Here is a 25,368-nt window from a genome sequence, read left to right on the forward strand (position 1 = left end):
TGTAAATCAGATGCCACCAGGGTGTACCAACATACCTCAGGTAATTGCAGCTTCCAATATTTATCATTTTGACTTGTAGCAGCATCAGTTTTGATTAGTACATTTTGCCAATTTAAAAAGTAAGTTGATGGATTAACATCAGGTGAGGAAGCTGAGAAATTTATCCTCCTCAGCATGTCCATTTATTCAGAAACTGGACATTCAGTGACTGACATGCTGCTACTGGAATGTGTGGTATGCCAGGGGAGGGAACTATCTTGCTGGAAGATAACATTTGCATATCTGTTCCTTAACTCAATTCATCTCGGAAGTATCTCGTTCATGATCTAGATATTTGCTAGGTGGATCCAGAATGCCAAATTCAAAGTGAAGTTGTCTACCAGATGCAATAATGTGCTGTACCATCTGCAGCTTTTAGAACTTTTACTGCATCCAACCTGTAATGCAATTTTTTTCTGAAGTGCCTTATAATTGAAAAATAACCACATCTAAACCTAGAAGTTCTAGGGCTGTCCTGTAGACTTAAGTTTCTCGACAATTCCAGCTTCTTTAAATTAATTACACTACCATTTGCTCCAATTCCATTATATAACAAAAAAAAAAAAAAGTTGTTTATTTTTAACTGTTTCTTATATGTATTTCATGTGCTGAATCCAATGGCATCAGCATTGCAGTTTACGTTTTTGTGAGATTTATATATATATATTACATAAGTGCATACTAGAGAAAGCAAGGGAACTTATCAACCTTGCAAGGTGGAGCTTATCCACCTTGCAAACTCAAAACGAACCCAGCATCTTGAGGTCCCCACAGACATACCATTTATAGTGGTAATATGTAATCGTTTCTAACACATGCTTCTGTAGCCTTCTTTAATATGAATAGTGTTCAACAGTAATCTGAGTGTATGAATTGTAAAGCAGCCATTGTGAAGAAACATATCATCCAAACTTGCTGATAGACAGTTCTTACTCAACTGTCTATGTAAAAATGCCACTCTTTTGGTTTCTAAGTAATACCAATTTCTTCGTGAAACCAATAAATTCAAAACAGTAGCGTAGGAAATCTATAACAGTGTAAAAAGTGACATCTCTCTTTCTGTATGTAGGAACCTTGTAGCTGGGATCCTGTAGATATTACTCTTTTAAACAAGATGTCAAGGGCTCTGCATTGGATTTAGTTAAACCAAGTGTCTCACAGAGTCATCCAGTTATTGCTGGAACCCTATACTAAACAACATTTTAGTTATCAAGCAAACAAGTTCACTGCAATTATGAAGTGCTTCCTTAGTTAAGAGGTTACTTAAAGTTTGGTATAGTTTTTTAAAGGAAAGTTTTTTTTTTTTTTTTTTTTTTTTTATTAACTGACATCACCCGAAGAAAAGAAATCTCAGGCTTAGCTTATATTTCCTATATTTACTCTTATCTAACTGCATTAACACACTAATTCGGTTGCTTAATCACTAGGTTAAGCTTAAGCTTCCCTCCATGCAACAATGTTGAAAACCCAGGAGGGAAAGTTCTCACTCCACTGTTAAAAAGAGCGATCGTGGACACTGACAGGATAATATTAACCCCTCCACCAAAAGACAGGAGGGAAAAAAAATAGACATTGGTACTGAGACAGCAGTCCAATAGATCAGAACACAGAAAAAGGGAACATTTCCCGTGGTTCTGAGTATAATTTAGATGCAGCCTGATGCAGTATGATCTGCAGCCTGATCCCCTTGATTCTAAGAAACAGGGTGTTTTGCTTCCAATGCACCATATCAAACTGGGACTGGTCATAAAATTTCTTAAAGCACTGGATCCTCACAATGACACCTTCAAGCATATATCAGTTATGTTTCAAAAGCTGTCTAATGTAAAAGTGAATGGAGGCATATTTATTGTCTGCAAATTTCAGAGATGTTGACTTCACAAGAACTGGAAGACAGAATGATTTCTGTTGGTAAAATTAAGAGAAAATGGGATGCAGGATGTCAATCAATCTCCAATATTTAATGTTTTTCAGACCAAATCTGGCCAATGTTAGTGAAGAGGTGCCAAGTGGCTTGAAGTTATGATGGGCAACTATAGCTAGTTTTTGGTTTGGGAGAATCAGTCACCATAAAAGAGAAAGATGTTCAAATGTATATTTTAAAGGAATTTTTTTTTTAAACCCGAGGAGGGTTTCCACTTTTTAATTTGCGATTTTTTTTAAAGCTCTTTGTTTACTTGTAGTAAAGATTAACACTCTTTTCTGGAGAAAGAAGTTAAACAATAAATCTGATACAGTATTACTTAATATTTACTTTTTTTCCTGGGCAAACCATTTTAAAATATGCAAAAACTAAGGTCATATTTGGAATCATCACACTAAAATTCATAAAGAAACAGCAGATAAACAGAATCTTTTTGAAAATTTTTAACATATTTCATTTAATATGTGACATTAATTTGTAACATGAGTTATCACCAGGTGTGTTGAATGAATTTAACACACCTGGTGATAACACATGAATTTAGGCATACAATCAAGGGATTGTATGCCTAAATTCATGTTCTGAATTCAGATTGGATTGGATCATGGACTGTGCTCTTTTAAAATTTCACCTAAAAAACACTAACTACGAGACAAAGCCCTCAGCCTTAGCATGCATACAACTTGGAACTAGGGGGGGAAGCATCTCTTGTCTGATAGACACAGTATGTGCAAAGGATGGAAAAAATACTGAAATACTGGTATTCTTTTATGGAACGATCTGTATAATAGTACAAATAACAAAAGATTAGTTTTTTTTCCAAGATAAATTCAGAGAAAAAAAAGGGGGGGGGATTTAATGAAACAAGAAAGAAAATAATAAATAAAAACTTACCTAACATATCTGTGGTAACTTGTATATTGCAGTTATACATGGCTGCCATTAGTCTCTGGGGTTGAGCTTGGAAACATCTCCTGCATGCTTCCTTTGCTGTTGACATAATTTGACCAGTGAAAGGACCATAAGGAGTACTGCTGCTATAACCACTAGAAGAAACACTACATGTATCAGATAATTCTAGTTCATTTTCCTTCTGGCACATGCTAACATTTGTAGATCCAGTACTTTCAACATTTTTATTCAAAACATTGTTCTGTACATTTGACTGACAAGAAGTATCATTTATATGCCAGTCTTCTACAATGAAGCACACACCCATCATAGGTTCTTCGCACAAAGGTCCAGCCAGTGTAGCCAACTGAAATCCACTAATGAAGCTACTGTCATAATTGTAGAGAGGGGAATCTGGAATTTCACTGTTGTGACAATTGAGCCACACAGAAGGCCTTTTATAATCAGGAATTCTGTTCAACAAAATATTTGGTCCACAACGTCTAGGTCCAAAAGACCAAATCTGGTCTTCTGCACCACTCCATTCTTGTCCAGCTTCAGAAAAAAGTGTTTTCAGTCTTGTCCTCAGATCTTTAATAGATTTCACTGTTTCTGGAGTTAACGTGGAAGCACTCTCACCACTATGTATACCATAAACAGCTTGATCCTGTTCTTTTAGTAAATAACTGTTTTCATCTAGAAGTTTTGTCACTTCTTCAGGAAGAGGAATGGCTCGCATTTGGATTTTAGCTTGCTTGTTTGGAGTTTTTAGTCTTATACACCCTCCTCTTCCTACTTCTTCTTCTTCTTCATTATACTTTTCAGAGATCTTTAATATATTAGAAACACATTTCATTAAATACTTCAAACAAAAATAAAATTACAAAGAAACAAGCCATTTAAAAAAAAAATAATGTGCACCTTTCACATTTTATATCTATACATATTTTCATACACAATAAAGAAGTTCTATTATTAACCCCTATGGGAGTGAATTTCTAAGCCACTGGAGTAAGCCCCCATCCAACCACCCCCGAGGAATACAGAAGTTTCCAAAAATTGAAAGAAACTATATACATAAATGCTTTTAAATGTAATTTTTTCCTCTAGTTTTTAGTTTACAGATAAAGTGTCAAGCGAGGTTACTGTCAAAAATCAAATCAAATCAAAATTTTATAAAAAAAAAATAAACAATTGTAAACAAACAAAAAACAAAACCATTATTTATTATTATTATTTTAATGTGGTAATGCCCTTCATATTTACATAAGTGTTACTTTTATTTATTTTCATCAATTTCTGGACCCAAATTCCAGAGATTTGATTTTTTTTTTTTTTTTTTTTTTTTTTTACAGCAAGCCAGTCTTGAATCTCACTGAAATGTATACCTTTTCATTTTAAAAATCTCCAAATTGTTTCAAAAAAAGCTCACTCCAGGTGGTTTGCATACTACACTGGTGTGCAAAACTTAAGGAACAGCAGGTTTTCATAGGAGTGGCCTGGATATGGGAGTGAAATTCACTCCCAAATAGAATACCAAAAGAACCTCGTGAGGTACAGAAATGATGAAGGAAACAACACTGACACAACAATGGAAACAAAACAGTACAGAGGGACTTTCTTCAAAAATGGCAACATAGCACTGGCTGCCACGATACAGATGCATCACTGCCAAAGATGGAACAAAGGGAAGAGGTGGCCCTCAGTAGGAGATATGGCCACCTCTAATGTTGATGCAGGCTTTGCACCGCCTGTCCATACTTAGAACAACGTTGTTGATAAGTTCTTGCGATAACATCGTCCATTCCTCTGTCAGCGCCATCTTCAGCTGGTGAACATTTTCTGGTGGGTGTGGATGTGCCGCTAAGCATCTCTCCAGAGCATCCCATATGTGTCCGATGGGATTTAGATTGAGGGAACGGGCAGGCCAATCCACACGAACAATGTTCTCACTTTCCAAAAGCATATCAACAGCTGCAGTGCGATGGGGTGTGGCGTTATCATCCATAAACATGACCTCGGGGCCAATGGCACCTCGGAACAGCCGCACATGGGAAAGGATTACCTCAGTACAGTAGTGTGCACCGGTTACAATACTGCTTCTACAATGTCAGGAGTTGCACATGTCCATCCAAGATAATGCCTCCCCAGACGAGAACACCTCGACTGCCACATCGATCCCTTTCAGTGACATTTGTGGGGTGATACCGCGTGCCAACATCTTGTCAGATTAGCTGACATCCAGAATCGCTGCTGAGACTAAATCTACTCTCATCAGTAAAGAGTACCTTAAGTAAAGATTTTTTGGTTGTAACCTTTAGAAATAGTGTTGGTCCTTAAGTTTTTGCACATCAGCATACCTGGAAATTCACTTTTAAAAGGATTAAAAATCAAATCAGTAATCCATTATGTCCTGCAGTGATATGACTTTTCAAAAACTATTTATTAAATTGTACATCACACGCGTGCGCCTCCATAGCCAGGTGGGAAGGAGCAGCACTGCGTAGCACACTCTTCTTGATTAGACCGGGGTTTGAGCCCGTCACCACCAAATACGGGGGATGCGGAAAGGTCAGGGAATGACCACCACATATTCCCGGAGCTGTTATTATTTGTTATTTGGTTTTTAAGAGCATTAGCAACTAAGGCCGTATTGCTCCGGGATATGCGGTGGTTATTCCCTGACCTTTCCGTATCCTCCATATTTGGTGGCGACGGGCTTGAACCCGGGTCTAATCCCAGAAGCGTGTACTACGTACTGCTGCTCCTGCCCACCTGGCTACAGAGGCGCCTATATTATTCCCGGAGCAATATGGCCTTATTTGCTAATGCTCTTAAAAACCAAATAACGTACACACACACACACACACACACACACACACACACACACACACACACACACACACACACACTAACAATAATAAAAAAATTAAGAAATGAAAGAAAGAAATAAAATAGATAACCACAAATGTAAGTGGCAGCATAAAGCAATATCTAACAACACAAGATATAAATGAGAGAGAGAGAGAGAGAGAGAGAGAGAGAGAGAGGAAAAAAAAGCTGAAAAAAAGAGTGAAGAAACAAATAAATAAATAATGAAGACAGAAGAGGAAATAGAAGAAATGTGGTAGGAACATGTGATATAAATTTTAATAAAAATATTAGATCAAGGGCAAAAATAGCCAAAATTATAAGCCAATAAATAATAAATTTAGACCAGCATCTTGATAGCCGCTGAGACTGAAAAATATTGTTTTTTTTTTTTTTGCAACAAAGAAGACAATTTATACGAGTTAAACTCAGTGGTGTCATCCAGCCAGTTTCTGGAAACTAGTTGTTAATTTGTTATGTTGTTGCAGAATTTTTATTCAGGAGCAGTCAAATCATAAATTTTCATAAATACTATGTAAAATGGTGGTGCTACTGGTCAGATGAATACTAAAAACTGCCAACATACACAATAACCTAACTTTTTCTGTTATGTTTACTATTGTTATTCTCTACATTTCTTGGGTGCTTCTAATTATGTATGTTGCGAGACTTCCATATGTTTATGAAATTGCTGGCACAGGTAGTGTATAACTGTGGATTATGGTAAAACCCATGATTCTGTTTAATTCTGAACTGAAATAAATAAAACCTTGTTATATAATTTAATTTAATAATGATGAAATGTCAACTTAAATAATTCTGTAAAAAAAACAAAAAAAAAAAAAAAAAAAACATTCGGATACATTGCATTTCCTACATCTCACATTGTATCTACATTAGAAGTAAAGTAAAGTAACAAATCTAGAAAATGCAACACTCAGTTTAAATGCTGAAAATCGCTTGTCAATCTGGTCAGAAAAACAATGCAAATTTTTCATCTTCAAGTATTCTTGGTTGTTCATTACACAATTTAACACTATTGGTTGAAAAGTCTGTGCTAAATTCACATCTCTGAATGTAGAAGCTCATAAGCATATTCATATACCACAAGAGTGGAATAATGCAAAAATGACTGTAGATGGTTCAAATAAAAGAACTCAGCTATTTGCAAAAACATTGTAGAACATTCATTATCAAGATCCCACACAAAAGCTATACAATTATTCAATGAATCTAAAAAACAGATTAGCTGTTGCTATAGATAAAGTTAATGAATAACATTTGTCATCAACAATTAAAATTTTTAAACATGTCTACAGTCCAGCAAAACAAATGGACATTATCGAAGAAATAGAGTTGAAGAAGAAAAAAAAAGGCTTAGATATAAGGATTTCTTAATATTCGAGACAAACTACGATGAGAAAAAATGTAAAACAAATATCTACAGAAGTCAAGTTTTTCTAAATATAATCCAACAGAAAGCCAAAATTTGTATCATTATAGATAATTTCTAAAAAAAGTGCTTTAGTTTTATTTTTAAGATGTAATATTACCAAAAGGCCTCTGTAGCTGAGTGGTCAGGAGTGGGAGTGAAGTAGCACATGCTTTTTGAGTAGATCAGGGTTCAAGACTGCTAAATACAGTCGATCTACCAACCAGCACTGGACCACTGGACCAGCAGGGCAGATTACGGTCCATTTCCCTCAATATGAATTGTTGAGGAGGCTTTCATCCTGCAGAGGATTGATAATAGCTGCTGCTTACCTTCATCTGAAAGAACATTTAACTAGTTTTTGCTCTAGTGGCCAGCCTAATGACTAGGCTACTAACTATGTTTTCTAGATTCCTAGATGGATAGCTTGCAGTTAGGGCATCCAAAGCTGCATGGCAAGCCTATCCAGCTCTGTATGAACATTTCTCAAAATATAACTTCACTGGTATGATTAAGAAAATGGAAAATATGCATATTCTAGAAGATCTAGTTTTAATAGAAATATTTGAGGAATTGTCTATTCTATTACTGGCTATGCAAAATCAAGATGTTTCAGTAGTAATAGTGGATCGATTAATTTGAAGATTCATAAGAGCTCTGTAGTTATTGAGAGATACCAAAAGGAAATGAAAATCTTATTCCTATGATATAGAACCTAATAAAAAAAAAAAATTGTCTTTGTATTTAACAGTAAACATACAGGGTTATCAAGAGCACAATTAATCCAAAACGTCATTGAAAATATAAACAGTAGACTACTAAATAATGAAGATGATAAATATTCAAATTTTGCATCTTAATTTAATTTACTAGACCCAACAGCTTGGCCAAAAGAGTGCTCTGACTACGAAAGACTTCAGTTCTCCATGGTTAGATGGTGAAAGAAAACCAGAAGAATTATGTATCCTTATAAATTATTCTATATATAAATGATTTTCATGATTTTGTGGACAAATGAGATTTACCTTCCAGTAGACTTCAAAGATTATAAAAGAAGTAAAAAAAACTACTGAAAGTTATTGCAGTTAGTTCAGTGGAAGCTGAAACAGCCATAATATTACCACTAATCAAAGAAATGTAAGCTGTCCAGCTCAGCCTTAAATAAATTTAAAGCTGAGCTGGACAGGTATTTAGAACGAACGGAGGGGTGAAATGGGAGCAGTTTTTTTTTTTTTTTGGCTGATGATGCATAAGCTTGCTTTGTTGCATCATATGCCTCTACTCATGCTAATGTATTGCTTTTGGAATATATATCTCATTTGATGACCATAAAGTTTGTTGGGAAACCGAAACTGATTTGGGATGCAATGCCATTCATTAAATAAAGTTAATTCAGAATATTCAAAAAACCAAATGGAGATATGGAGTTTATTGTAATTGGTTATGCAACTTATGTATTTTCTTTTTTACTGACTTTTATCTAATGTTTAAAACATATATTTCTATATTTTTTATATTTATTGTTATTGCTAATCAAAGTGAAGTTAGTAATTTATTCAATATTTATGTAATATATGTATGAACACTGTCACTGAGTCTGGCCTGTTGGGTGTTCCATTTTTTGATAAATAATAAAAAACAAGAATAGATAATTTTGTTTATACATTTTGTACATGAATGTTTTGTTTTTCTATTGTACATAAAAGTTATTAATAAATGAAACTTTCATTACATTTTTCTGATACCTCATCCCTTTTCAAGATTAAGATTGCTAAGACATAATGCTAAGATTGATTATATTAAGATTGATAAGACACTACTTGTCAGGTTAAACTAAATGAACTGGCAACTTGGATCTGAAGAATTTGGTATGGCTCTTAGTCATACCAAAAGCAAATCAAGTGCTAAGTAACAAGAGATTCAAGAATGTGTTGGTGCCTTCAGCTTGATTTGCTTGGTATTACTACAGAGAAAAAGACTTCATTCCCTTTTACTCAAAGGAGGAATCTCTTGTGTTCTGTACTACTGATATAAATGATTCAATCAATGAACATTATGCATGATCCATGAGCATAAAAGGAGCCTTGCAATACAATGGCAACTTCACATCTTCTGTGCACTAAAAGCTGTAACCTACGTCTTCCATAGCAAAATGCATCTGTGACCATTATAAATAAAAGTGAGACTAATGACACAGCAGTTTGTTAAGCTGATCACAGATAAAGAGGGAAGCTACTTTTCATATATCCACCCAAATTGGATGAGATAAATGATGTTAGACTGCAAGCTGGCTATAAACTAGAGTTGTTGCATGATGATAATTTCACAACCTTCTGTGTCTCAGAAAAAAGTAGAGCTGGCTAGCATTCATGAGGATAGTAAAAACTTTTCAGGCATTTATAAATCAATGGATCATGAGAAGATTGTCTACAAGCTTACAGCTTTCAAAAAACAACAAAAATAAAAAACTAGGTTGCAACATGGGTGTGACAGTTGATTTCTTGCAGAGACACCTTCTACAGGACATTGGCACATTGGTGCAAAACTGAAGAGTAGGGTTAAAGGTTTTATGATTCTGGCAAAGAAAAAAAAAAAAAAAAAATGAAATGAGACAATGATGGCACAACTGTTTTCAAAAAACCCAAATTCATCTGTGAGAAAAAAATTACCAACTATTCTCAATACACTGTACTGAATTAAGAATGACTGAAATACATATATGTTTTGATGTAAGTTTTTCTGATCATGGCATACACTTTTAACAGGACGGACTGTTTTACAGGGATAAAATTACTTAAAAACAAGAGGTGCAAGAATATTTGCTGATATTATCCAAGCCATATTAGGTAGGTTGGAAAACTGCAAGTTTTGGTTGATACAATGGCTAATAGTTAAGTGCAGCAGTAAGTAGAGGTCAAAATTACTTTTGCAGTACTTGTGTTGAAACATGCAGCAGACTGAAGAGCTTTGTGTGTGTGTGTGTGTGTGTGTGTGTGTGTGGGGTCTTCATGTGATATGTAAATAAGAGCAAATATAGGCATACTTATACTTGCTGATATACAACAGGAGCATAGTAATTAAATTAGATGAATCTGAAATGTTGATAAAGTCACCAAATGCAGATATTAGCATTAGTTGAGGCATATGATGCAAGAAAGCAAGCTTATAGAACATTAGCCAAAAAAAAAAAAAAAGAAATTCCCATTTCACCTGTCCGGTCACTCCAAATATTTGTCTAGTTCCGCCTTAAATTTCTTTAAGCAATCAACTTCCACAACAACAGATGGAAATCTGTTCCGGCAATCAACTACCTGCTGGCTAAAGGCAAACTTCTGCACATCTATACTCCAATTGTCTTTCCTCAATGTGAATCTATGAGATTCTTAATCTCAGCAAGTGGAAGCATCCCATCAGCAATGAGCCTGCTAAAACCATTCAAGGTCTTGTACACCTCAATCAGATCACTTTGCAGGTGTTTAAGTCTCCAGATGCTGCAACTGACAGAATTTAAGCCTCTCCTGGTAAGCTGTTGTTGTTGTTATTTGGTTTTTAGGAGCATTAGCATCTAAGGCCATATTGCTCGGGGATATGCAGTGGTCTTCCCCTGACTTTTCTGCATCCTCTGTATTTGGTGGTCACGGGCTCGAACAAGCGTGTGTTATGCACTGCTGCTCCTACCCACCTGGCTACAGAGGCGCCTCTCCTGGTAAGAGAACCCCCCTTTGTTCCTCTCACAAATCTTGTTGTTCTCTGTACTCATTCTACCAACTCTACATCCTTCCTAAAATGGGGCCGCCAAACCTGTATGCAGTACTCAAGATGTGGCCTGACCATTGCCTTATACAAAGGTATAATCACTTCCTTGCCTTTGCTAGCAAAATTCCTATATATCATTGACAAAACTCCATGACTTGCTCTGGCAACCCGTCTGCACTCTCAGAGAACTTCATATCTGACTGCACAATTAACCCCAGGTCTTTTTCATTCTCCACATCCCTGAGTGTAGTACCACACAGTTGGTATGTTTCTCTTGGGTTACTGAGAAAAAAATCACCATCTATTCTTAATACACTGTACTGAATTAAGAATGACTGAAATACATATATGTTTTGATGTAAGTTTTTCTGGTCATGGCATACACTTTTAACAGGATGGACTGTTTTACAGGGATAATGCAGTACTCTGAATTGTCAACATTAAACTTCAGTTGCCACTGCTCAGCCCATCTACCTAACTTTTCTAGATCCTGCTGCAGTAGCATACTGTCTTTACTATCATTAACAACCCTGCCAACCTTTGTATCATTTGCAAACTTGGACATTAAGCCTGATATACCTTCATCAATGATATCATTAATAAATATACAAAACAACAATGGGCCCAGCGGCGAACCCTGGGGACTCCACTAATAACATTAGTGCACGTAGAGCAGGGTCCATTTATTACCACTCTCTCCGTCTACCACTCAACCATCCCTTTATCTACTGCAGCAACTTGTCCTTAATCCATACTGCTCCAATTTATACAGCAGTCTTCCATGCGCAACGGTATCAAAAGCTTTCCTGAAATCCAAGTATATGATATCAAAATTATTTTTTGCATCCAGTTCCTTTGTGACCACATTGTAGTATCCAATCAAATTGGTCAGACAAGACTTCCCCTTAACAAACCCATGCTGTGTCTGAACCATTACTGCAGTCTTGTCTAGGTGACCTTGCATCACTTCTTTAACCAGTGGCTCCATTATTTTCCACAGAACAGAAGTTAAACTAACAGGTCTATAATTATTTGTGTCACCCTTTGAACCCCCTTGTGAATTGGGCATATATTTGCAAATCTCCAGTCCATGGGGACCTCCCCTGAATCTAAGGATACTCTCATAATTATGGCCAAGGGTTTGCTTACATCCCCTCACTGCATCCTTCAATATAACTGGATAGATTCCATCTGCCCCAGATGCCCTTTTTTTTAAGTTTAACCTCAACAATTTCTCCTCCACTTTACTCTCTATTATCACAAAATCATTTAGCCCCCTGCTAAGAGTTTATTAAACTTCTGTTCCCCCCTTCCTTATAGAATTCCTCATGTGTGAATGTAGATGCAAAATACTCATTCAGTTTGTCAGCTATCTGAGTGGGATCATCAACAGTTGAACCACCAACATCAAGGGAACCAATCTGGTTCATCCCCTTCCTTCTGGAATTTACATAAGTAAAGAAATCTTTGTTGTTTTTCTTTCCATCCCCTGCCAAGGATTTCTCATAATCAGCTTTGCTTGCCTAACCTCCTTTGTGACTTGATTACAGACTAGCTTATATCTGCCGTAGGCTCCTGTGTCGCCTGCTAATTTATATGCATTCCACGTATTTTTCTTCTTTGCCAAGAGCCTCATTAGTTCATCTGACATCGATTTAGGCCTAAATCTTGAACAGTATTTCTTAGTTGGTATGAAAAGCCTAGTAGCTTCCAAGAGTACTCTGAAGGCCTCCCATTTAGAATTCACCGTTTTTAGAATTCACCGAATTTAGAATTCACCGTTTTTCTGTACAGTGGGATCAGTTGATCCCACTGTACAGAATTTTTTTTTTTTTTTTTTTTTTTGATTTGGTAGTTGTTGGCGCATCGGCTTCTGTGGCCATATTGCACCTCCAAAGGTTTTTGCAGTACAGTGATCCAAGCCCGAGGCGGGAATCGAACCCGCGACCTTTGGGTTGCCGGGCAGGTACTTTACCCACTCGGCTAGCCCGGTCGGCTGTACAGAATTCAAAAACGGCGTGAGACCACTGTAGTCATCTTTATGAAAACAAAAACCCTTCCCTTTACCCTTGTAATCACATTTTTAAGTAAATCCCACATCAGTAGGCTGTGATCACTGTTCACTTAGCGATTCCTTTATCTGCAAATTCCTAATACATGCGTCATCACTGCTGGAAATCAGATCAAGATTATTACCCCCTCTGGTTGCCCTTAGAACATGTTGCTGTAGAAAATAATCCTCCAATAAATTCACAAAAGTCTTGATAGCATGTGAGTGATAACCCACAAGTTCCAGTCAATATCTGGAAAGTTAAATCCCCCATTCTGATTAAGACATTCTGATTTACTGGCCCACTCTATTTCTCTGCACAATTGTTCATTGTACTCATTAAAGTCATTAGGCCTATAACACACTCCTACTCATTTTCCCTTTCCCAGTGTTTAAGTCACACCAAACTGACTCAACATTGAACTGTCCACCGATGTCAACTGGATGCACTTTCTTAGATTTTATGTGTTTCTTAACTAACAGCACAATCCTTCCTCCCCTCCTACCCTGTCTATCCTTTCTGTACACATTGTACTCCCCAAATTCTAATTCTGTACTGCTTATATCTGTGTGACACCATGTCTCTGAGATCCCAACAATATCTGCTTTTGATGTGCTGATCAGCACTTTAAATTCATCAAATTTATTTACTATACTTTTAGCATTGGTGTACATGCAAGTATACATGCACCTGTTCTTACTCTTAGTTACCCTAACACATCCCATATATTTATTTGTTCCATGATGACTCCCAGCAGCTCTTGAAGTCCCCAAAAACTTGTTATCTAGGCTGCTGCTCGTTACAATAGAAGTAGTGCAAGAATCGCTTTCGCCACTGCCTGCAGCTACTGTTAATCTTCTTTATAGGGATTACAGACATTACAGGGATATCAAAAATATAGTGGCACTGGAGATGCAGAATGCAAATGTGGTGAGTACATATAGGACAGGAAGACAAAAGGGTATGGAAAGGAGGGGAAGTTATGCTCTTTGTTAGAAATTACATTGATTCTAAGGAGGGGCACCTAAATTACATGGGTTGCTGGTGTTATGTTGAGTCAGTCTGGTGTTACCCAAAATGGGGAAACCAAAAAGGAGAATGTGAGTATTATAGACAATGACTGTGAGGAACATAATGAATAGTTATACTGACAAAATGAAGTGGGCTTGTAAATCAGAACATCTTACCATGGAGTATTTTATCTCTCCAGAATCTGGAAAGTTAAAATCTTCCATGATAAGCTGTTCTGATTTACTGGCCCACTTCACTGCCACTTTTCAGCCCATTTTAACTTTTTCCACTACTAACACATTTTTTATTTTCATTTTTTGCAGATAATTGATGTAAAGGAGAAAAAATCAATTACATAATAATTGGAATCTGCACTTAAAAACTATATAAGTTTGTTTATTCCATTTAAAAGCAGAAAATGTTTTATTAAAAAAATGTATACTAATGTAATTTATTACTCCATTGTAAGTTGAGCATGTGTGTGTGTGTGTGTGTGTGTGTGTGTGTGTGTGTGTGTGTGTGTGTGTGTGTGTGTGTGTGTGTGTGTGTGTGTGTGCATATGGTAATATCTGCTTTCAGATTGCTTAGAATCTTGGACTTATTTATTTGATAGATAAACAGAGTGGTGCAGTTGTAATTGATAATCTAATAACGAACACAAAGCTCGTGACTATTATAAGATAATGGTCACAAATGAACAGTATAATGTTCATTTGTGACCCTTTGGCAAATAGCTAACTTGTTTCTAAATAACTTTTATAAGTGGGAGATTTCAAAATGATTCAACAGTTCACCGAAGACAGTGAATTAGTTACCATTGAAGTCAATCTTTCCTGTGCACTTTAGAGTGACAAATACTATTTATATTATCTGGTAATAATTTCCAAAAAGCAGAGTAAAATTACAACACTTAAGAATTTAATATTACAGGCAGTCTGAAATAGCCTAACCAAAAACAGATTATACTAATATGAATTTTAGTGAAAGATGTATTTATCAAATTTCATGATTTAATAAAAACCCATTCAGGCAGAATATATCAGGTTAATATTAGCATTAGTACAGTCATATGATGCAAGAAAGCAAGCTTAGACAGCATCAGCCAACCCCCCTTCCTATTTCACCCATCCATTCGCTCCAAACGTTTGCCTAGTTCTGCCTTGAATTTATTTAAGCTGTCCACTTCTACAACAATAGATGGAAGTTTGTTCCAGAAATCAACCACCCGCTGGCTAAAGGCAAATTTCCGCACATCTATTCTACAACTGTCTTCACTCAATTTTAATTTATGTCCCCTCAGGTGATTAATCTGAGCAAGAGGAAGAATTCCATCAGCACTCAAGCTTACTCAAACCATTCAAGGCGTTATACACCTCAATCAGATCACCTCGCAGGTGCCTAGTCTCCAGACACTGTAATTTGCAAAACTTTTTTCCTAAGAGCAACCCTTTGTTCCATTCAATAATCTTGTTGCTTGCCCTTCTGTGTACTAGTTCCAGCAGCTCTACATCCTAAAATGAGGCCTTCAGACCTGTATACAGTACTCAAGGTGTGGCCTGACCACTGCCTTATACAAGGGGATAATCACCTCCTTATCCCTGCTAGAAAAAATTCTGTGTATCATTGACAAGACACCATGAGCTACTCTTGCAGACTGTTTGGTATTTGGATTTTAGGAGCATTAGCAACTAAGGCCATATTGCTCCGGGATATGCGGTGGTCATTCCCTGACCTTTCCACATCCTCCGTATTTGGTGGTGACAGGCTCGAACCCTGGTCTAATCAAGAAGCGTGTGCTACACACTGCTGCTCCTTCCCACCTGGCTATGGAGGTGCCCCTTGCAGACTGTCTGCACTCCTCATACTGCATTAGTGTATGTATGAGGCCACTATGTATTAGCACCTGAGCAATTCAGTGTATTGTGTCTGAAAACTTGCAATAGTTAAATAGTTCCTTTTGTTTGTGGAACAAAAGAATATGTGAATAAGAATGCCTCTGCCTGAAATCACCAAATCAGTGAAATGTAAAAAGGCCTTAGTAGGCTTGTCAAAAGAATTCAAACCCAGAACTTTGAAAGCAGGTGATAAAGTACAAAGTCACCTGGCCACAAAGATGATGCACAGATGGAAAGATGCTGACAAACATGTTTTCACTTATGATATATACCTGAAAAATTAGTTATCATATAAACTGACATGAAAATTTACCTTTGCTGCTTTTTTAATTGAATTCTTTTCTTCAATAGCTTCATTTACCATATCAACTTTTGGTGGAGGCACAATTGTTTCTCGAAAAGGCACAATTGGAGGAGATACATTGATTTCTATTTTTGCAAACCTGTATGCAAGAAACAGTATTTTTATTGTTATATATATAAAACTTATCTTTCTGAAATTTAAAAAATAATTTCAGCTTTAAACATGAAATCATGATTTAAGGAAATCAACATACAACAGTTTATCAATAATTAATCAAATTTATCTATAATTATATATATATATATATATTAAGATTATTACTAAATATATTACCACTCTTATACCATGTGAAATTAATAAGGTGATATTGTTGATCTGCAGAGTTACTTAAAAAAAAGTACAGGGCAGTGTTGAAAAAAAAAAGTCATGAGTTAGTGCTAAATTTGAAAGTGTCTGCAATTCTGCCCAGACACAATAGGAGGGAGTATATGATGAGAGCCTTGTCAATCAATAAGGCCCTGAAGAGATTGCGCAAGGCTCATGGGATAGAATTTTTCACAGTGTGATGTGCTTGTTAACAGGAGAGACTGCTTCTACAGGGATGGTATACACTCACATAGAAAGAGTGCAAGAATATTTTGCTGATGCTATGAACTAGCTGCAGGCAGAGGTGAAAGTGATTCTTACACTGCTTCTATTGAAATGAGCAGCAGCCTTGAAAGCAATGTGCTGGGGATTTCAATGACTGCTGGAAGGCATCATGAAACAAGTAAATACATAGACTATGTTAGGGTAACTAAGAGGAAAAACAGGTGCATGTTTAATTGCATGTACATCAATGCTAGGAGTAGTACAGTAAATAAATTAGATGAATTTGCAGTGCTGGTCAAGGTATTAAATGCACATGTGATTTCAGCGATGTGGTGTCACTCACATATAAGTGATGCAGAATTTGAATATGGGGAGTACGATGTATACAGAAAGGTTTGTTTGTTCATTTCGTTTGTTTTGGGATTTCTTAGATGTATCGGCATCTGTGGCCATAGTGCACCAAAACAGAAAGGACAGACAGTATGGGAGGGGTTATGCACTTAGTTAAGAAGCACATAAAATCTAAGCCAGTACATCAGGTCGACATGGGTGGCCAGTGAAATTCTGAGCCAGTTTGGTGTGACATAAGCAGGAAAGCAAAAATGAGAGTAGGAGTGTATTATAGGCCTAATAACTCTGATGAGTGCAATGAGTAGCAGTACAGAGAAATAGAGTGAGTCTGTAAATCAGAAGATCATATAATAGGGGATTTAACTTTCCAGACATTGACTGTAACTTGTGGGTTGGCCACTCACATATTAGAAAGTCTTTTGTGGATCTACTAGATGACTGTTTTCTACAGCAATATGTTGGAGAAATGACAAGAGCAAGTAATACACTTGATCTGATTATCAGCAGTGATCACAGTGTATTGATTAGGGATTTACTTAAAGGTGTAACTACCATAAAGGGTACAGGGAGGGGATTTTACTTTCATAAAGGTGACTACAGCGGCCACAAACAGTTTTTAAATTCTATACATTGGGTAACATCATCAACTGATGATGTTACCATTAGCAAATTCTAAATGGGAAGCATTCAAAGAATTAATGATAGAAGCTACTAGGCTTTTCACACCCACCATGAAATACTCTTCAAGGTACAGGCCTAAATGGATGTCAGATGAAGTGATGAAGCTCGTGGCAAAGAAGAAAAGCACATGGGATGCATATACAGGTTGATCGTCACTAATCTGGCAGTGTTGGGACCTGTGGGGTGCCGGATCACTGGTGGTTATTTTAGCACAAACAGTTCACCCAACAGCTAACCACCTCATCCTACCTTTAACACGTTGACTGCCAATCTAGTTTAAGAAAAAAATTTCCCAGGGACCAAAAAATATTTAGCAAATAATTTGATTAGTAATTCCAAAATAAACATTGTAAATGTCAGTGTTGTTGTTTTTTCGCTTAAAAAAAAATAATATATATATATAAATAAAAAAAGTCTTTTTTTATGTCACATACATTGGCCGACATGGCCCAGTAGGTTACTTTATTTCTTGAAAAGCCGTGTCAGCCACATATGTGCGATGTTATTACGGCATATATATGAAGGTCATAACCTTCATATATATGCCGTATAACATGATTAGTTTATTGCACGTGCAATAAAATAAACTCTCAAACGTCGCAATAAGCTGTTATTGTTATTAGCCATATGGTTCAAGGAAACCTGAGGCTTATGCTGCACAGCCAAAAAAAAAAAAAAAAAAAAAATTCTGAATTACCGAGAGAGAGAGAGAGAGAGAGAGAGAGAGAGAGAGAGAGAGAGAGAGAGAGAGAGAGAGAGAGAGAGAGAGAGAGAGAAGGGAATCACCAAGAAAGAGAAAAATGATGATATACAGCTCAGGACTCTGGGTGTGCCAAGCCCATACTCACCAGATGTGAGCCGTGGGGTAAATTTGTCAGTATTGTTAGAGATTTTGTGAAAACAAGTTCATTAGCGTACTGTATTATCCATCATATTGTGTTGGTTTTCTGCAAATTTGTATAAGTGTGTTGTTAAAAAAAAAAAAAAATCTAAAAAGCAATGGCTAAAATAAAATTACTAAAATAAGAGGAACTGAGAGAAATTGCTGGAATTTATAATTAAGCAGATTTAAACTTCTCATGGACACACCGCTGTCAAGTTTTTCCGAAGTTCAACTTTATCCGTTACGGACAATGTACGGTGTTTCACTTTACACCACGAGAGGCACTTCCTTTATGCATTGGAACAATGGGTGGGGCTAAATGTGAGCAGGTTATAATAATAAATGAGTTCGCGCCAACAGCTGATGCTGCAACCAACGCTACCAAAACAGTAGCAGCAGTTCGGTGCGCCGACCTGGGAAATTTGAAATTACGCTCACTGATACTGTGTGCAAATTAGCGTGGAACCGGATTATCGGTGGCTGGATTAGTGATGGTTGACCTGCATATTATATGCATCCCTTGTGCTTTTTATATAAGTAAAGAAGCAAAGACTTCTTTATTTATATAAACTCTAGAAGGAAGGGGATGAATCAAATTAGTCCACTCGATACTGATGGTTTGGCTGTTGATGATCCGGCTCAGGTTTCTGACAAACAATGAGTATTTTGAATCTACATTCACACATGAGAAATTCTTTAAGGAAGTGGAGGTCAGAAGATTATCAAACTCTAACAGGGAGCTAAATGATTTTGTAATAACTGAGGAGAAATTGTTGGAGTTAAACTTAAGAAAGGCACCTCGGGTGGATGGAATGTGCAAATGTATCCCCAATTCACAAAATAGGATTGAAGGGTAATGCGTAATTACAGACCTGTTTAACTTCTGTTCCAGAGAAAATAATGGAGTCACTGGTAAAAGAAGTAATGCAGGATCATCTATACAAGGCCACAATTATACTTCAGACACAGCATGGGTTTGTTAAGGGGAAACCTTGTTTGATCAATTTGAATGGATACTATGAGGTGGTCACAAAGGAACTGAATACCAAAAATAATTTTGATATCACATATTTAGATTTCAAGAAAGCTTTCTGTACTGCTGCTGCACATAAAAGACTGCTGTACAAATTGGGACAGTGTGGTATTAAGGGCAAGTTGCTGCTATGGATAAAGGGATGGTTGAGCAGGAGAAGACAGAGAAGTAATCAATGGACATTGTGCTCTTCATGGACTAATATTATTAATGGAGTTGCCCAGGGTTTGGTGTTGTGCCTATTGTTGTTTTCTATATTTATCAATGATGCTGATGAAGGCATATCAAGCTTAATGTCTAAGTTTGTAGATTATACAAAGTTAGGCAGAGTGGTTAATCACAGTGATAGTATGGTACTCTAACAGGATCTAGAAAAGTTAGGCAGTTGGGCTGAGAAATGGCAGCTGAAGTTTAACATTGATAAATACAAAGTACTGCATATGGGTAGCAGTAACCCCAGAGTAAAGTACCAACTGTGTAGTACTATACTAAGGTTGTGGAAAATGAAGTTCTCTGAGCAATACAGATAGGCTGCCAGGACAACTCATGGGGTTTTGTAAATGATATACAAGAATTTTTCTAGCAGGAATGAGGTGATTTTTCCATTGTATAAGGCAATGGTCAGGCCACATGTTGACTAACTGCATACAGGTCTGGAGGTCTCATTTTAAGAAGGACTTGCTGGAATGAGTACAGAGAGGGGCAATGGGATTGGTGAGTAGAACAAAGAGGGTACTATTAACAAGAAAGGCTTCAGTTCTGAAAATTGCAGTGTCTGGAGACTAGGCACTTGCGAGGTGATTTGTTTGAGTTTAAGGCTTTGATGCTCAATCCAGTCAAAGCTAATAGGATTCTTCCTCTTTTTCAGTCCACACACACACACACACACACACACACACACACACACACACACACACACACACACACACACACACACACACACACACACACACACACACACACACACACACACGAGGGGGCACAAATTAAAATGGAAGAAGTATGGTTGGAGAATAGAAGTGCAGAAATTTGCCTTTAGCCAGCGGGAGGTTGATTGCTGGAATAAACTTCCATCCATTGGTTGTGGAAGTTGATAGTTTAAATAAATTCAAGGAAGAACTATATATAAACTGATGTAGGGAATGAATAGGTGGAATGGGATTTGTCTTCTTTCTTTTTTTCTTTTTTTTTTTTTTTTGCTGATGCTGTATAAGCTTGCTTTCTTGAATCATTTGCCACTGCTAATGCTACTTTAATCTAATCTAAAAATTGTCATGCCAGTGAAACATGCATGCTAATTTTAATGATAAAGGATATTTGCAATAGAACAATAAAATTTCTATAAAGTTTCTAAATAGGTTATTGAATTTCAAAATTTACTGGGTTTATCAACTAAATGTTTTGTGTGTAGATCATCATAATAGACCTCCCCTTAATTATTACAGCCATTTAGTCTAGATGATCCTGCAATGCTTCTTTAACCAGTGATTCCATTATTTTTCCCAGAACACAAGTTAAACTAACAGGTCTATAGTTACCTGTTTGGTTTTTTTTTTTTTTTTTTTTTTTAGGAGCATTAGCAACTAAGGCCATATAGCTCTGGGGATATGCGGTGGTCACTCCCTGACATTTCTGCATCTTCTGTATTTGGTGATCATGGGCTCGAACCCCGTTCTAGTCAAGAAGCATGTGCTATGCACTGCTGCTCCTGCCCACCTGGCTATGGAGGTGCCAAAGTTATTTGTGTCACCTTTTGAACTCACTTTATGAATTGGTGATACATTTGCACACCTCCAGTCCATGGGGACCTCCCTGGAATCCAAGGAAGCTCTCATAATTATGGCTAAGGGTTTGCTTACTTCCTTTGCTGCCTCCTTTAATATAACTGGATAGATCCCATCCACCCCAGGTGCCTTCCTTATGTTAAACTTCAACAACTTCTCCACTTTGCTCTCAGTTATTACAATATCACTTAGCTCTATGTTAGAGTTTGATAAACTTCTGGCACTCCCCCCATTAAATAACTCCTCATGTGTTAATGTAGATGCAAAATACTCATTCAGTTTATCAGCTACTTGAGCATGATCATCAATAGTCAACCCATCTATGTTAAGTGGTCCAATCTGATTCATTCCTTTCCTTCTAGAGTTTATATAAGTAAAGAACCCTTTGATGTTTTTCTTTGCATCCTTTGCCAAAGATTTCTCGTATTCTGCCTTAGCCTGCCTAACCTCCTTTGTGACTTGATTACAGACTTGTTTATACTTGCCACAGGCTTCTGTGTCAGCTGATACTTTATATGCATCCCATACATTTTTCTTCTCTGCCACGAGCCTCATTAATTCATCTGACATCCATTTAGGCTGCAGCCTTGAACAGTATTTCTTAGTTGGAATGAAAAGCCTAGTAGCCTCCAAAATTAAGTCCCCAACGGCTTCCCATTTAGAATTCAATGTTGGTAACATCATCAGTTGATCCCACTGTACAGAATTTAGAAACTTTCTGAGACCTCTGTAGTCACCTTTAAGAAAGCAAAAGCCCTTTCCTTTAGCCTTGATGGTAGTTACATCTTTAAGTTTTTTTTTTTTTTTTTTTTTTTTGATTTGGTAGTTGTTGGCGCATCGGCTTCTGTGGCCATATTGCACCTCCCAATGTTTTTGCAGTACTTTGATCCAAGCCCGAGGCGGGAATCGAACCCGCGACCTTTGGGTTGCCGGGCAGGTACTTTACCCACTCGGCTAGCCCGGTCGGCACATCTTTAAGTAATTTCCACATCAGTATATTATGATCATTGTCACCCAGTGGTTCTTTTATCTGCAAAATTTGTAATGAATGAATAATCACTGCTGATAATCAGATCAAGAGTATTACTCCCTCTGGTTGCCTCTCGAACATGTTGCTGTAGAAAACAGTCATCCAATAAATCCATAAAAGTCTTGCTAGTGTGCAAATGACCAACCCACAAGTCACAGTCAATATCTGGAAAGTTAAAATCTCCCATTATAAGACATTCTGATTTACTGGCCCGGTCTATTTCTCTGCACAATTGCTCATTATACTCATCATATTTATTAGGTCTATAACACACACCTACTCTCATTTTACCTTTCCCGGTGCTTATTTCACACCAAACAGACTCAACGCTGCATTGTCCATCAACATCAATTGGATGTACTTCCTTAGATTTTATGTGTTTCTTAACTAACAGCATAACCTCTCCTCCCTTTGTGTCTTTCTTGTACACATTGTACAAGAAAGACAGACTCTCCAAATTCCAACTCTGCACTGCCTATATTTATGTGACACCACGTCTCTGATATCCAAACAATATCTGCCTTTGATGTCTTGACTAGCACTTCAAGCTCATCAAATTTATTAACTATACTCCTAGCATTGGTGTACATGCATGCATACATGTACCTGTTCCTACTCTTGGTTACCCTAACACAGCCCATGTATTTACTTGTTCCACTATGACTCCCAACAGACCTGGAAATCTCCATTATTGCTTTCCAGGCTGCTGCTCATTCTAATTGAAGCAGTGCAGGAATAATTTTTCCTTTGCCTTCGGCCACTGTTAACCTTTTAGTCTGTGTATCCCCCCAAGCTAGAAGTTTTCCGGGGGGGGGGATATTATAATCTATATCAAGAAACAGTTTTCAAAAATAGCGTAGAAATATCTGAAATTATTACATAATTACAATTTCAGATATCATGAAATTAACAATAAATGAAGAATAAAAATCACACTAATGTGATTTTTGTACTTGGATATTTATCACTATCACAAAACATGTAAATGTTGGCAAAATGTTTGGTCATATTTTGGGGATTATAGACTGTCAGTTTCAATTTTTCTTTTGATTTTTATATATTTCATTTGAAAAGCAGTTGTTTCCACTTATAAGTGCTCCAATTATAGACATTTCAGAGATCATTAATGAGGAAGATTCTCTGAATATATGATACTGACTTATATTCAGAGAAATAACAGAAAAACAAAAAACACAAGTCTTCCACAGGAACAATGAATCACTATAGTTTAGTATTTGATTATGGAATAAGAAATAAAGTTTAAACATAATTTTTTTTTTTTAGGGAAGGTCATCACAGGCCACATGAAAAGTGATGATCACAACAAAAGCAGCAAGCAAAACTTAACTTTGCAAACAAAGCTGTTTGCAAAGTGCTTTGTTGAATCTCTTCTAATTAAAAAAAAAAAAGTAGTAATCCCTTGGCTGCATTTCAACAGAAACAAAGATTTAAGATCATGTATGTACATTTATATTTTTTGTGTACTTCTGGTATGTAATGCAGAGTCTCGTACAGTACGTAAACATATTTAAATTTTCAAGGTTGTTTCAAAAAAGTCATTATAATGTGTATGTTTATATAAAAATTATCTTAAAGTCATCCAGATTCTGCTCTCTCTCATCTTCATTTTTAAGTAATTGTAAATGCAGCAATTGTAGATGGCAGCAATAAAAAAGCTTTTGAAAATCAGAGGAGGAGATCAATCAGCCATTTCTGTACAATTTTGCACTTAAAATGCTAAACAAATTATGAAATCCAGAATTTGATGAAACTGAATCATATAATGTAGAAATACATGCAAAGCCAAAAATAAGCCAGGACAAGTATTCATTTTTTATGATTTATTTATCTATTTGTTTGATTTATTTTTTACAAATTTAAAAAATAAATTTAGTGATATGATTTTTAACAATTAATTTCATTATAACGTTGGCAATGAAATCAAAATAAGAACAAACTAATATTTAAAATCATTTATTAATTTTTCATTTTTACAAAATTTTAAATTTCCATGAAGAAAACTAATTTGACAGAGCCAGTGCCATTTAAACCCCCCCCCACATGAGCCCATGGACTTTCAAGAAAGTCACTCTCAAAGAGTTAAAAACTTAAGATGATCCTTTCATCAAAATGGATTGAGCAAAATGTATAGGAAATTCAAAGAAACAAATGCTTTGTGTGCAGCACTCACTAGTGGATGCCTAACAGTGACAGCTGAGAGAATCAGTGTTGTTCTGGGTGATGATGACGTTATGCACACTTTTCCACTGAGTGCTAGAGTAGCATTGTAACAACTATCCACTGAATATTCAGAAAGTGCTTCTATTTCTTCTTCATTAGTCAACTTTGATTACCCAAAACACACTGACTCTATGGTTTTTTGGTTAGGATAAAAGTGAATGTGTGTGCATGCATGTGTGTGTCTGTGTGTGTGTGTGTGTGTGTGTGTGGCCTTAGATCTTATGCACTGACAAGGCTTATTTCTGGCTAATGGCACTGCGAATATCCAAAACTGTTGGGTATGGGGACCACTGGCATCCATGTGTTGTCAATGAAGTTCCTCTCTCTCAGTGCTGCATAATACCATTTGACGTAGGTTCATTGCAAACTTCATAAAATGGACCATTCTTCTGGGTGCCTCTGTAGCCAGGTGGGCAGGAGCAGCAGTGCGTAGCACACGCTTGTTGATTAGACTGGGGTTCCAGCCCGTGACCACCAAATACGGAGGATGCAGAAAGGTCAGGGAATGACCACCGCATATCCCTGGAGCAATATGGCCTTAGTTGCTAATGCTCCTAAAAACCAAATAACAAAGAAACAACAACCATTCTTCTTAGAAGA

At 36.6% G+C, this 25,368-nt stretch overlaps 1 protein-coding gene across 1 annotated transcript in view; it reads right to left on the reverse strand.

Moving 5' to 3' along the window:
* The window catches only part of LOC150089325 (elongation factor-like GTPase 1), a 549,838-nt gene that overhangs the window by 231,338 nt on the left and 293,132 nt on the right, over nt 1-25,368 (reverse strand). The window contains exons 20-21 of the mRNA XM_090389043.1: nt 16,184-16,313; nt 2,858-3,683 (exon numbers count right to left, since the gene is read on the reverse strand). Of these exons, the coding sequence (XP_090245169.1) occupies nt 2,858-3,683; nt 16,184-16,313 (956 nt within the window). The remainder of the gene's footprint in view (nt 1-2,857; nt 3,684-16,183; nt 16,314-25,368) is intronic.

The sequence above is a fragment of the Mastigoproctus giganteus genome, chromosome 2, assembly GCF_048544385.1.
Source record: "Mastigoproctus giganteus isolate SK-2022 chromosome 2, ASM4854438v1, whole genome shotgun sequence".
NCBI lineage: Eukaryota > Metazoa > Arthropoda > Arachnida > Uropygi > Thelyphonidae > Mastigoproctus > Mastigoproctus giganteus.